The sequence below is a fragment of the Diaphorina citri genome, unplaced genomic scaffold (assembly GCF_000475195.1).
Source record: "Diaphorina citri unplaced genomic scaffold, Diaci psyllid genome assembly version 1.1 scaffold390, whole genome shotgun sequence".
In the NCBI taxonomy this organism is placed as follows: domain Eukaryota; kingdom Metazoa; phylum Arthropoda; class Insecta; order Hemiptera; family Psyllidae; genus Diaphorina; species Diaphorina citri.
In genome coordinates, this window is record NW_007377825.1 from 86,879 (window position 1) to 100,920 (window position 14,042).

The 14,042-nt window shown below is 40.6% G+C and overlaps 2 protein-coding genes and 1 long non-coding RNA gene across 3 annotated transcripts in view; all 3 read right to left on the reverse strand.

The window, feature by feature from the left end:
- The window catches only part of LOC103508347, a 34,555-nt gene extending 27,752 nt beyond the window's left edge, over nt 1-6,803 (reverse strand). The window contains exons 1-5 of the mRNA XM_026822977.1: nt 6,780-6,803; nt 5,850-6,188; nt 1,870-1,970; nt 1,336-1,625; nt 463-619 (exon numbers count right to left, since the gene is read on the reverse strand). Coding sequence (XP_026678778.1) covers nt 463-619; nt 1,336-1,625; nt 1,870-1,970; nt 5,850-6,188; nt 6,780-6,803 — 911 coding nt within the window. The remainder of the gene's footprint in view (nt 1-462; nt 620-1,335; nt 1,626-1,869; nt 1,971-5,849; nt 6,189-6,779) is intronic.
- A 1,350-nt stretch (nt 6,804-8,153) lies between these two features.
- LOC103508349 (inter-alpha-trypsin inhibitor heavy chain H3-like) lies at nt 8,154-12,485 on the reverse strand. Its single transcript, XM_017443725.2, has 7 exons — nt 12,405-12,485; nt 11,770-12,048; nt 11,347-11,613; nt 10,785-10,996; nt 10,457-10,739; nt 8,628-8,724; nt 8,154-8,347 (listed from the first exon to the last, which is right to left on the reverse strand). The coding sequence occupies exons 1-7, from the start codon at nt 12,483-12,485 to the stop codon at nt 8,169-8,171; spliced, it is 1,398 nt and encodes a 465-aa protein (XP_017299214.2). The 3' UTR covers nt 8,154-8,168.
- Nucleotides 10,324-10,745, reverse strand: LOC108252279. Its single transcript, XR_003391264.1, has 2 exons — nt 10,576-10,745; nt 10,324-10,456 (listed from the first exon to the last, which is right to left on the reverse strand). It is a non-coding gene; the product is annotated as an uncharacterized LOC108252279 (long non-coding RNA).
- Nucleotides 12,486-14,042: the final 1,557 nt, after the last annotated feature.

The following is a 14,042-nucleotide window of genomic DNA, read 5'->3' on the forward strand; positions in this document are numbered from 1 at the left end:
TTACAAGGCAGACGCGCTACCAAGCTAACTACGCTGGCTAAGACCATATGTTTAGACTGTGGGAGTAAAGGACTTTTCAGTCCTATGCTGGTAGTATAAACACAGTTAAATCTATAGGACTCACCTATGTTTGTAGGTAATTTTCAGGTGGCAATGTTAAGTAAACCAAGAAGAAAGAAAAAAATATTTGATAGAGGGGACAGTAAAGACGAGGTCGATCGTCCCAAAATTAAAGAGAGAAGAAGACAGGATAGGAGAAAGCCAGCGGTTCCAAGAACGAACATCATCCGTTCAGGATAAAATGCGGCCCGGGCGGAAATCGAGCCCGCGGTCTAGCACTTACAAGGCAGACGCGCTACCAAGCTAACTACGCTGGCTAAGACCTTGTTTAGACTGTGGGAGTAAAGAGACTTTTCAGTCCTATGCTGGTAGTATAAACACAGTTAAATCTATAGGACTCACCTATGTTTGTAGGTAATTTTCAGGTGGCAATGTTTAAACTCCTCAATGGGGATGGCCAATTTGAACGTCTCACACCAGCGTGGCTTATCCTCATGATAATACACCAGACTGTCGTATCGGCTCTGTGGCTCAACCCCTACGCCAATCAGAACCACATCTGGAAGAGGAAACCAAAAAGTAGGTAATATCCGGGATGGCTGGTTTACTATAACGTAAAATAATAAAACATTGCAAAAAATAGAAAGTAAAAAGTAGGGTGGGTAGGTAGGTATAACAATTACCTATAGGCAAATTTCAGCATCGATAGATCAATAAAATATTTTTTTTATTATTTTATTTTTTTTTTTTTGATTATGGCTCTGTGGTTCAACCCCTACGCCAATCAGAACCACATCTGGAAGAGGAAACCAAAAAGTAGGTAATATCCGGGACGGCTGGTTTACTATAACGTAAAATAATAAAACATTGCAAAAAAATAGAAAGTAAAAAGTAGGTAGGTAGGTAGGTATAACAATTACCTATAGGCAAATTTCGGAATCGATAGATAAATAAAATAAATTTATAATTTTTCTTTCTTTTTCTTCTTCTTCTTCTTCCTGAATTGTTACTGATACATGTATTATTCTTTAATAACCGATCAAATATACGAGACCTTGTTTAGACTGCTGGGGTAAAGGGACTTTTCAGTCCAATTCGGGCAGGATAAACAAGGTACATATATTCTATTCTATTCTATTCTATTCTAGAGATTATTACTTTCTATTTTTTTGGAGTCTTCATTCGCTCATAATTTTTACTAAAAAAAAGAAAGATAGGTAATAAACTAATAATGAAAAAAATAATATTTACTTTACCTTAGCGGCACCGGCTGACAGACGAGGAGCAAGTCGGGGAAAATCGTCGGCAGATATTTCAGACACGCCCCCTGAACCAGGAGTGTACACTCGCCGCTGCTCAGCTTCATCAGATTTCCAATGTGAGTGAGCAACTCCGTGATACGATCACAAAACGCTTCCTCGCCCCTTCCTTCGTACAGGGTGGCGAAGAGAAGCCGCGAGCGAACGACAATGCGAAACAGGTATTGGAGACATTTCATGGTTTTCAGGAGGAGGTCCTTGTCGGAGCCACGCTGTATATGCGAGGCGAGAATGTTGATCAGTTTCCTAAAAACAAGAGGAAAATTATAACATTTCGCGTTTTGCCTTGTAAGCGTTAGGCTGCGGGTTTGTTTCCCGCCCGGGGCGGATTTTATCCTGGTGGGATAATGTTCGTTCTCGGAACGGCTGGCTTTCTCCTTCTCTTCTAGTTTTCGGGACGACAAGACCTTAGCAGTTACAGTTCCCTGACTCAAAACTTTTGACAAAAAATACTTATATTTCATGGAAAGTAAGAATATTATTTACTTACTCATAAGCCAGGGTTGCACTGAAGCTTTCTTCAAGATACAAATCCAGAACGGGTTGGAAATGCTGATACTTTCTGTCCAACACTAGACCGATTATGTACAGCTGAAAACAGAAACATTACACTATTCAGTTTTTTTTATGTTTGGGAACTGTAGCTCTTGTCGTCCCGAAATTTAAGACATAAGGAAGACAGCAAAGGAGAAAGCCAGGTGTTCCGCGAACGAACCTATCCGTTCAGGATAAAATCCGCCCCGAGCAGGAATCGAACCCGCGGCCTAGCGCAGGGGTGGTCGTTGTGGTGCAATGGTCAAGAGATGTGATGGTGAAACCGGATGGTAAGTTAATGGCCCTTGTCCTTGATAAGTGATCCGTCATTTATTCCCTTCTTCCCAAGTATTTATTCTTTTCAAATGTTGTATTATACCTAGTCTCTTTCCCCAAATCATGATTTATTTGTGGTGAAGCTGAGAGCTTCTTCACAATTTTTGTGGATGTCACAGCATTACTAAGAGCCTCCTTTACTATATATTTCTGAAATATCTATATTTTTTCTTTTTACTCTGGTAATGCCACCACTGGTCGCTACTCGATTAACGTAGCTACTCAATTGTCCTCACGAGGCTGAGTGCACCCCGAATTCCAAGCACATGCAGAGCCGAAAAAAACTTCGACCCCGCCAGGAATCGAACCGTGACCTCTGAAGTGCAAGGCTAGTGTGATACCCCTTACACCTACACCTACCTCGGTGGTGGCATTACACCTACCTCGGTGGTGGCATTACACCTACCTCGGTGGTGGCATTACACCTACCTCGGTGGTGTAGTGGTCAAGGCGCTCGCCTGGTAAACAGGAGGGCGTGGGTTCAATCCCAGCTGAGGTATGGAATTTTATCCTCAATATAATTTGAGAATTTGACCACAATAATAGTAGTAGCCTACTGCTGGAATTTTCAGTCCTATACGAGCAGTATAAATAAGCACTATTATTATACCCACTCGGCCACGGAGTTTGCTCTCTTTAACTCTGTTTCTTTATACTCGTTACTCGTCACTTTTTTTTACAATTCCTAGGTATTAAACCAATTGCTGGATTTAAGCAGGGTTCAAACAAACTTAAGGAAACATGATCCAAAGTATCGCGAAACAAATCAAACATTTTGTTTCCTCCAGCCCATAGATAACTCCAGCCATAAAACCATAAAGTTCCCCTGTCATAAATAACAACCACTTTTACCGCTGTTCTGTTGCTATCGAGGTGATAATTTATGGCTGCTGAACCAATTCCAGGTCAAGACCCCAGAGGTGTTCAGGTGGAATCAAACGGCAGATGTGCGAACTGCGAACCATATTTGGACCCGGGACTTTTCTTCAGCTAGGATAACACTGTTTGCTCAGTGAGCAAATATTTGCTCAACTTTGTTTGGAAAAGTATAGAAAATAGTGTAATAAATAACCTAAAAAATATTTGGCAAATATTTGCTCAAATTCACATCAATCAACGACCGTCGGCAACGTGTGCACCTTCACTCGTGAAGGAAGACAACCTTCCCACCATTTCGCCGGAAGGAAGGAAGGAAAGGAATTTTTAATTGTGTTAAGCATATTTACCTAATTCCTTATGAAAGTATCGTTCCCCGATGTATGAAAGTATCGTTCCCTTATCAAAAATATCGTTCCCCGATGATTACACCTAGATAAATTTTATGATTAGACTTGGACTCGAACTACCAACCTCCAGATCCAAAGTCCAACGCGTTAACAACTGCACTACTGAGGTTGGTACCATTTCGCCGGAACCTTAAATGTTCGCCCAAGATCACCTCAAACCATTCACCTGAATATACACACCTCCGAACTGAACTGCTTGAACGGAAAGAACCCAATACTAAGCGCAGAGTACCTTGGACTTCCAGAAGCCATCATGATTCCCTTCCAGCAGTCCAAGCTGTCCTAGTTTAGACCCAATCAATCAGTCCATCAGGTTTGATAGATTTATTACTCTGCATGAGCCCGGCCCACATGAGCTTCGATCTATTATCACTTCTTGTCTTGGTGCCTTGGACAATATATATGTTGTGGAGTATGCAAATACTTAAATACGCCGTGATGGACTTCCATGTCAGCTTTGGCTCCGGGCAGATTGGCTTCTTCGGACAGGTTCAATGCATTCGCGGATCCTTCTTGCTTCCGGCTTTGGAAATTATCAAAGCTCTCGGATCTTGGTCGACTTTTAGCTGGCTAAGACGGCTTTAACCCAATCATTCTTTTAGAGGCTCGAAATTTCAAAGTGAGTGTCCCCACAGGATCTTTTTAACCAGAGATCAAGTCTGACTTCTGATAAAAACATGCCTGGCCCGGATTGGATTCAAAGAGAAATACTTCAACCTGAAGTTGTTTTCATTAATCATGAGCTTAAAAAATCACAAGAAAACGCCCACAGGATCTTTTTAACCGGAGATCAAGTCTGACTTCTGATAAAACCATGCCTGGCCCGGATTGGATTCAAAGAGAAATACTTCAACCTGAAGTTGTTTTCATTAATCATGGGCTTAAAAAATCACAAGAAAACTAAATTAGATTTGGTGCTTACTGCTTTATTAGAAGTCTATGAAAAGGATTTAAATCATTTAACACACATAACGTTGAGTACAGGAATCGGACACGATGTCTCAAAGAACTTACCCTTTCAAAACATATTGAACAACAAAGATGGAGTCGGAATAATATTTGGAATTTGGAGTGGTTTCTGCTATTTGACGATTTATTTCATAAGAAAGGAAAATTCGTCAAATAAAATATTCACTTGAGTTTTTTTCTGAGCGACATCATCTGTCTCCATCCTGATCTAAAATTCAAATGAAAAACTGAACGGGACACCCCCTGAAATTCGGGACTGTCCCGGCCAATTCGGGACGTTTGGCAAGCCTACCTAACGTATAAGTAAGTAGGTATATCAGCAATCTTTGGAATTTTAGCAACCAATAAACAGTATCTTACTGTAGGTATAAGTGCCTTGCAAAATTTTATTAAATGTCTACATAGGTAGTAAGCAATAGTGTAATGATTTTATATATCAATTACGAGTATGTAGCTTGGTGCTTGCGGGAATTTAATCCAAAAAGTCAGATAAAGCCGTCAGTTAAAAGAAGGGGACTCCGTCAAAAACAAAAATATCTTTAAAATCTCAGAACTAGGGCAGCCGAGGGTCCCCCCCTCCCTCGACAAAATACTGTATACGGCCCTGACTACAAGCGAGAAATCTTCAATATGTCGTCGAGGTTTATCACCCGGATTTATTTTGAGATTGAGTTCAATTCCAATATTGAATAAATTACACTTTGCTAAATTGTATGACTTGATCTTGATCTCGATCCATCAACCTCTGGATCCGAAGACCACCGACCACTACTCCAAACACCTAACCACAGGGGTTGTGGTTCGAGATCAAAAGGTAGAGGAAAGATTCTCAAGGAGCCGTCGATCAACGTCGATTCACAATAAATTCACATCGATCGACGACCGTCGGCTACGTGTGGACCTTCACTCGTGAAGGAAGACAACCTTCCCAGCTTCCCACCATTTCGCCGGAAGGAAGGAAAGAAATTTTTAGCTGTGTTAACCATATTTACCTAATTCCTTATGAAAGTATCGTTCCCCGATGTATGAAAGTATCGTTCCCTTATCAAAAATATCGTTTCCCGATGATTACACCTAGATAAATTTTATGATTAGACTTGGACTCGAACCACCAACCTCCAGATCCAAAGTCCAACGCGTTAACAACTGCACTACTGAGGTTGGTACCATTTCGCCGGAACCTTTAATGTTCGCCCAAGATCACCTCAAACCATTCACCTGAATATACACGCCTCCGAACTGAACTGCTGGAACGGAAAGAACCCAATACTAAGCGCAGAGTATCTTGGACTTCCAGAAGCCATCATGATTCCCTTCCAGCAGTCCAAGCTGTCCCACTTTAGACCCAATCAATCAGTCCATCAGGTTTGATAGATTTATTACTCTGCATGAGCCCGGCCCACATGAGCTTCGATCTATTATCACTTCTTGTCTTGGTGCCTTGGACAATATGTTGTGGAGTATGCAAATACTTAAATACGCCGTGATGGACTTCCATGTCAGATTTGGCTCCGGGCAGATTGGCTTCCTCGGACCGGTTCAATGCATTCGCGGATCCTTCTTGCTTCCGGCTTTGGAAATTATCAAAGCTCTCGGATCTTGGTCGACTTTTAGCACTGAGTGTATGCCAGAAAATCTTGGACATACCAAAGGTAGGGTTGAGAATGTTGGGAAGAGCCAAAACCTGTCATTATTTGACAGCCATCAAGGTAAGTTCTTTGCCTGTGTTGTAATAATTTGCAACGTAATCATATAATCATTGATCGACAAAAACCACTCGCGTCATAATTTTACAGTGAAATATCCAGAAACATAATAACATGTGTACATAATAGGTACACCTATCTATCCGTATTTTCTTCAGACTTCAAAGGTAGTTATTTTATTTTATTTTTTTTTTCTAACAATTTCATTACTAAACTAGTTAGATACATTAGTAGATAAATTAGTCACTTACCCTTTACCAGTCCCTTTAGGTGACTTTTCTTTGGTGACAGAAATGGTTATACGAATACAAACCATACAAAGTATGGTTGCTACTTACTCCCATTACGTACCTAGGTACTTACTTATGGTACTCCTATTACTTACTTTATTTATGGACCTAATCAGGAAATTTTCACGCTTCACATATTAAGCACAATGAAATACTGGTAGGTCGGTTATTGATACCAACGCGTTTTTCATGTGCCGACCATTTTGTGGTCAATTAAAATCGAAAAATGGAATATTAAACCCTGAACCTTTTGACCATTCCATTCTATTCTATTCTTACCACCAGATTCGTGTCTCGCTCCATTCGAATAACACTCTGTATTACACTCCTCAATACAATCTTTCCTTTACATAGGTATTAGGTACCTACAGTCCAAGTCAACTGGGAAGTCCGATGGAAGCGCATGGAGGGGAACCGCAACTTCTCAAGTGTAAGTCGGACAGTTCTAAAAGTTTCACCATTCGATTCGGCGTGAAAAATCCCATGGGATCAACTATTCACATGCTTACTTGTTAATCATTGCAATAATTTCTGAATATGTGCCTTTGTATAAGTTCCCAATACATATTGGTAATATGGTAATAGAGAGTTAGTTCCCAATTCATATTGGTAATAGAAAGTAAAAATTAACTGATAGTCACAAGGGGCTAAATCCTAGACACTTGTATATTACAAATCTTTTTTTTTCTAATATACTGGAAGGGAAAATAGAAGGAAGAAGACCGAGAGGAAGACCCAGGAAGTCCTATTTTGAAGACATCATGAACCTCATGCACTGCAACTAGTGATGGGTAAATACCCAGGTACTTATTTTTGGGGTAAATACCCTGGGTATTTACCCGGGTAAATACCCAATTTTTATAAATATCTGAATATGTGCCTTTGTATAAGTTCCCAATACATATTGGTAATAGAGAGTTAGTTCCCAATTCATATTGGTAATAGAAAGTAAAAATTGACTGATAGTCACAAGGGGCTAAATCCTAGACACTTTTGACCACAGAGCATTTTTATGAAACTGTTGCTTGCCAGCGTACTTAGTTGGAAGGCAGAGTAGGTAGGGATTATCCCTTCGGTTTAAGGTGGACACTGAATTTTTTTTCCCTCTCTCGTCGGCTAAGTCTGTTATGACCTTGGAAGAGAATTAAAAAAATCTTTTCCGTAGTTAAGTACATACATGATTCAGGAGTACGGATACTTCTTCATCTGCTGCCAGTTTTGCGCACCCATATGGAGTTTGAGCCCGACAAAACCACGGCTTAGCTCGCCCACGAAGGAACAAATATCCACACAGAGATCTCCAGTAAAATAATAGTTCTTATTCATACTGCTCGCATAGGACTGAAAAGTCCCTTTGCTCCAGCAGTAGGCTACCACTATTACTATGGTCAAATTCATCGTGCCTCTCCCTCTCTCTTTCTCACTATCTCTATCTCTCTATCTCTCTCTCTCTCTCTCTCTCTCTCTTTCTCTCTCTCTCTCAAACTTCACCTCAAACATCTTTAGTGGCAACCTCTTTGGTGGCTATCACCATTAATATCCTTTTTATATTTATAGGAGAAAAGTTGATTTGAAAATTCCGAAAAACCATTTCGTGTTAATATAGGCCGGGCAGCGCTTGGAACTCTTGACGTTCGCGCGCCTCCCTGCAATCTTGATAGCGTTTCCTTACTTTCCTTTTATGACAGAGTGATGGACATGCGAAAACCCCTCTTCTTTGGCCTGAAATCTACCCTGCTTTCGAATACAGATCCTACCTGACCTTTTGACTGCATGGTGTCCCAATTGTTTTCTAAATTGTTTGCGGACAGGCATATTGCCTGATGATCGAGATGTGTACGAATGGCCTGAAAGGTACGATGATTGTAGGAAAATAGTAGCACAGGCGAAGCTGGTTGCTAACCGAGTAGTGTTATGGCTTTCACTCCCCGCCTGGGGCGGATTTTATTCTGACCGGATAATGTTCGTTCTCGGAAAGGCTGACTTTCTCCGATACCGTATTCCTTCTCTCTTCGATTTCGGGACGATAAGACCTAAGCAGTTACAGTTCCCTATATTAAACCTCTTCAAAATAATAATAATAAATCTGGCTTTCATTTGAGTAATTACTCATGGCGGGATACGAACCTGGCTCTTCGGGAGTATCTTTTTGGGTTTCGACAGCATTGCTGGTCTCATTAGGCTTCACCACAACCAAAGAAGTGAGAGGTGTCACGAAAGAGTACTGAAAATGGAAATGAGTCGGACACGATGTCTCAAAGAACTTACCCTTTCAAAACATATTGAACAAGATAGAATCGCAATATTTGGAATGGTTTCTGCTAACTCGTACTAAGTATTTGACGACAGTTTATTTTATAAGAAAGGAGAATTCGCATTGTCAAATAAAATAGGTAATCACTTGAGTTTTGTCTGAGCGACATCTGTCTCCATCCTGATCTAAAATTCTGAATGTATAAAATAAAATATGAAAATATGAATAAATTCCGTGGAACCCAATTACGGTTTTTGTTTGCCAAAATTTAATGAGCTCTCTTTTTCGTCGTTTCAATATTTCATCAAAAATGGTTTAAATATTTTGTGTCTTTTGCATGTCTCGTTTTTGGAATGGACAAAGAGTTTAAATATTACGAGTAATTTGACTTTATAACGAGTTAACTATAACCACAATCAAATACCCGAATCAGCCAGCCTAGTTAACTTAGAGGGTAGCGCCTCTGCCTTGTAGGCGTTAGGTTGCGGTTTCGATTCCCGCCCGGAGCAAACATTATCCTAAACAGATAAGGATAAAGGTAGTCCTATAATTCGACAGTCTAAATAAAGCACTCAAATCTAATAAGGTTCGTTCTCAGAACTTCTGGCTCTCTTCTATCCTGCCTTCTTTCTCTCTTCGCTATCAGAACGACAAAACCTTCCCTGTTACAGCTCCCTCTATCAAACCTCTTAAGACATGTCCATAAGCATTGTTAAAGCGCTTAAGAGAAAAAAAAAAGAAAAAAAAATCCAATCAACTTTGCGTTGTTTTTAATCGGGATTGGGAAGTAAGTTAGGGTGTATTTCTCGTGGGTAGACACTAGAATTCACTAGACTTGGGTGTAAATGTGACAAAATAATACATAGGTATCCAAGAAAGTTATGTACATAATAATACCTATAAAAGTTATGTACCTACATATATGTAGATGACTTAACCACACTTGAACAATGGATAATGAGCTGTTTTGCACAATTATTTGCCCATTTGGTGAAGATAATTTTTAGCGCTAATTTGACCAAACTTTTACGAGCGCGGGGAATGGCGTTTCCCCGCCAAGGTTGAAAGAAAAGCTCAGGGTTGAATGATTAAAGATTAGTCTACTTATTGGGTACCCAATTACCGATATACATTGAGTAAGTGGTTCTTAAGGTTATCCAGAATCCTCAGAGTTGAGGTAGGACGACTCATAGTCCGAAGGGCTAAGCAACTTAAAATATTTAATTGGTATCGTCCTTTCAAGGTGTAGGTAAATTAAAATAATAATAAAAAATCTGGTGTGAACATCACACGACTTTCCTTATCCTATTGAATGGTGCTTATTTGGGTGTTCTGTTGTAACATTTACACAATAAATAGGTATCCAAGAAAGTTATGTACATAATAATACATATCTATAAAAGTTATGTACCTACATATGTAGATAACTTAACCACACTTGAACAATGGATAATGAGCTGTTTTGCACAATTATTTGCCCATGTGGTGAAGATAATTTTTAGCGCTAATTTGACCAAACTTTTACGAGCGCGGGGAATGGCGTTTCCCCGCCAAGGTTGAAAGAAAAGCTCTACTGGTGCTGAAGTACTAGCCTCAACAGCCTTTGTTTCAGTTGTATTTGAATCAGCAGGAGTGGTTTCAACAGCGGACTTCGATTCTGCAATTTTAGGATCTGATTTCGCTTGTTCTGGTGCTACTGGACCTTGCTAGCCTCAACAGCCTTTGTTTCAGTTGTACTTGAATCAGCAGGAGTGGTTTCAACAGCGGACTTCGATTCTGCAATTTTAGGATCTGATTTCGCTTGTTCTGGTGCTACTGGACCTTGGCTTGCAGGAGGGACTGCATTTAAGACGACAGGTGCGTCAGGAGGCATGAAATAGTCAGTGGTTCCGATCAGCATGTCATTTTCCAAATTACCCAGTGTGGATATCCGTGAGACGTTGCTGACGGGTTTGATGTCATCCGGACAGCAAATTCCCAAATATCTGAAAAGGGAAATGGAAATTGTCATTACAAATTACAAAATTTACCTCTTCGTGGTAGAATTAAAATCAACTTGGCCGGGTAAATAGTTGAATGTCACGTTGGCCAATAGAGGTGACGACACTTGCTTATAGAAGTTGCGCAACTGTAGCGCAGCATCAGAGGCTTCGTAGATGTTGCGCGCAAAGGCCGCGTTGTCCAGGGAGAGTTTGCGCAGGAAATTGTAGTCGGCACCGTTCCCGAAGGCGAGACTGAAAATCTGGAGACGGTAAGAGACGGTTTGATGAGTTTGAGATCATTACTAGTGAAGGCATGACTTGCCCTTAGTTTTGCCAAACCGACGGAAGCCATATTCCTAAAGTGAAACATCTGTCACTCTAAGTAGCATAAGGCGAGCTACTCACTATCAGGTAGACCTGACCGGTACACCTGATCAGGTCCGCCTGTTAGGTTTACCGGATACCTGATGAGCACACACACCATCGGGTAGACCTGACAGCTACACCTGACAAGGTCCACCTGTTAGGTCTACCTGATACCTAAGAGTGAGTGGCTGCCCTAAGATTCATTTATCAATTTAAGAAAATTGGTAGTTTTCTGTGGTCTCACCTGATATTTATTCTCATTAAGTTTCTTCACTTCCTTGATGATCTCTTCTGGATCTGACATCTCCACATTGGGTTCCCCATCCGTCAGGAAGATAATAATGGGCTCCGGTATCTCAACTTTATTGGCGAACGTCTCTCGGCCTACTTTGGCCATTTCGATAGCTTTCCTCAGACCATCGATGATGTTAGTACCCCCTTGGTCTTGCATTTGCTTGATGGCTTTCTTTGCCTTCGCGATGGTGTCCTCGTTTACTCTGATGACGTGATTCTGGGGGAAATATTAGATAGTTGATTGGAACAGGGTAAATAGAACGACAAGCATTCTACATGTAGAATTGAAATGAATTGAGCAAGTTTACTTTGTTTTCAACAATAATACAAGTATAGCTAAACTTACTCCACTCTTCCACAATCACCAGCTTACCTGGAAAGTCAAAGTCTGATTCGCAGCATCCTCATCCAACATAGTCGAAGTCTCATTAGAACTATCCAAACTCCAAACATGCGCCTTGTTCGAGAACAGCACAATAGAGAAGTAGTCATTCTTGCGGAGATCACTGAGGATTTCCACCATTGCATCCTTGAGTTGGATAAGTTTGGTGCCGAACATAGAACCGCTGAGGTCGAGGACAAAGATGACGTGTTTGTTCAGTGTGGGCAGATTGGGGGGAGCGTAGAAGTGTACGAAATAGCCCTCGTCCACCTGGGGGAGGAAACCGAAAAATAGAACATGGAAAAATTGATTATTTGTGGTGAAGCAAGAGCGCCCTCATTACTCTGCAGGTATCGTGATACCCGCAATCGTCTGGCTTAGTTTGGCTGGGGGACTATAAACAGGGAGTATAACAGCCTGAATTTCCTTTGCTAAATAAAGAGCAAAGCTTGAGTGCGAAGGGCATTCACTCGTGAAATTTGTGGCCAAAACCAAATGTCAGCCCAAAGCGATCACCCTAGTCACTGCTAGTCAGGGCTGAATGAGAAGGTGCCGAAAAACGCCGACTCCGTCTGTACACGGGAAAAGGCGAGGAAAAAGAAGAAGATTCCAGTCTTAATACTCACCAATATCTGGTCAGGATTGGATGTTCTATCCACATCATAACGCACTACAAGTTGACCTCTAGCTCCATAAGTGTCGTTCATCACACACACTATCGGGTAGACCTGACAGCTACACCTGATAAGGTCCACCTGTCAGGTCTACCTGATACCTAAGAGTGAGTGGCTGCCCTAAGATTCATTTATCAATTTAAGAAAATTGGTAGTTTTCTGTGGGTTAAGACGGTAGTCTCACCTGATATTTATTCTCATTAAGTTTCTTCACTTCCTTGATGATCTCTTCTGGATCTGACATCTCCACATTGGGTTCTCCATCCTTGGTTCCCATTTCACCGTGGCTGTGTTGCCAGATGGTCGAATAATTTCGGCCAATTTGTTAGCTGCGGGAGAAAAAAAAATGTGTATATTGGATTATCTTTTAATCTAAATTATCTTTTAATTGGAATATCTTACAGTGAAAATGAAGTTATTGAATTATCTTTTCTCGTTGTCGTCATTAGCCCGCAACACCCCCATCCGGAGCAAGCGCCTCTCTTGGAGACTTGGAATATTTTCTATTCTGTGATTCATGTGTTCATAATGGTTCTACTCCTTCGTTCAATGAGTTGAAAAAATGTGTATATTGGATTATCTTTTAATCTAAATTATCTTTTAAATGGATTATCTTACAATGAAAATGAAGTTATTGAATTATCTTCTCTCGTCGTCGTCTTTAGCCCGCAACACCCCCATCTGGAGCAAGCGCCTCTCTTGGAGACTTGGAATATTTTCTATTCTGTGATTCATGTGTTCATAATGGTTCTACTCCTTCGTTCAATGAGTATCGGATCACTACAATTAATACAGTCCATTAAAATCAAAAAAGTAACTATTGGAATCTATTAAAATTTTGCAATATTTTACGGGTAGGTACTCATGGAAAATGGCACTCATTTGTAGGACTTGACCACCAGTCCCTAACATCACAAGTCCCCTGGTAGTCAGACTAACCTAAAGAAATCCACCGGGGTAGGCGTTTCATTTCTGTACTACCGCATTCAAATTTAAATAAAGGTAGTCAGTACACTAGAAATCAACTTACGAGTCTCTTTTTCGTCCGAGATTTCATTGGATGTCTTCAGCTCGGGAACCTCCAGGCGGACCTAATAGGCTAGTTCCTAATGAGTTCCATCTGTGCAACAAATCCGTCTGGTAAGAATCTACTATCTACCTACCTAGTACCTACTTTTGCATCTTTACATGCAGTATGGTAATTCTCTGGTTGGTTTCACCCACTTAAATCTGTGTGGTTGGTTGGTACCTTATCTTCTCTACCTAGAACTACGCTATGGTCAAATAACCTAGTGTCAAGGCGGTCGCTTGGTAATCAGGAGGGCGCGGGTTCAGTCTCAGCCAAGATACAGAGAACAGAGGTAGGTACCTATAAAATTTTATCCTCATATCCCCAAAAGGTCTTACATATTTGAGACTTTGACCACAATAGTAGTACCCAACTTCCTGGGTAAAGAGACGATTTAGCTGTACCTATATTTTTAGCATCAGTATAACTAGGTAAGCTCTATTAATAGATATTACCTAATTATACATTGATACGAAAAATATACATATAGGTACGTAATAGGTGGATACAAACTAAGAATT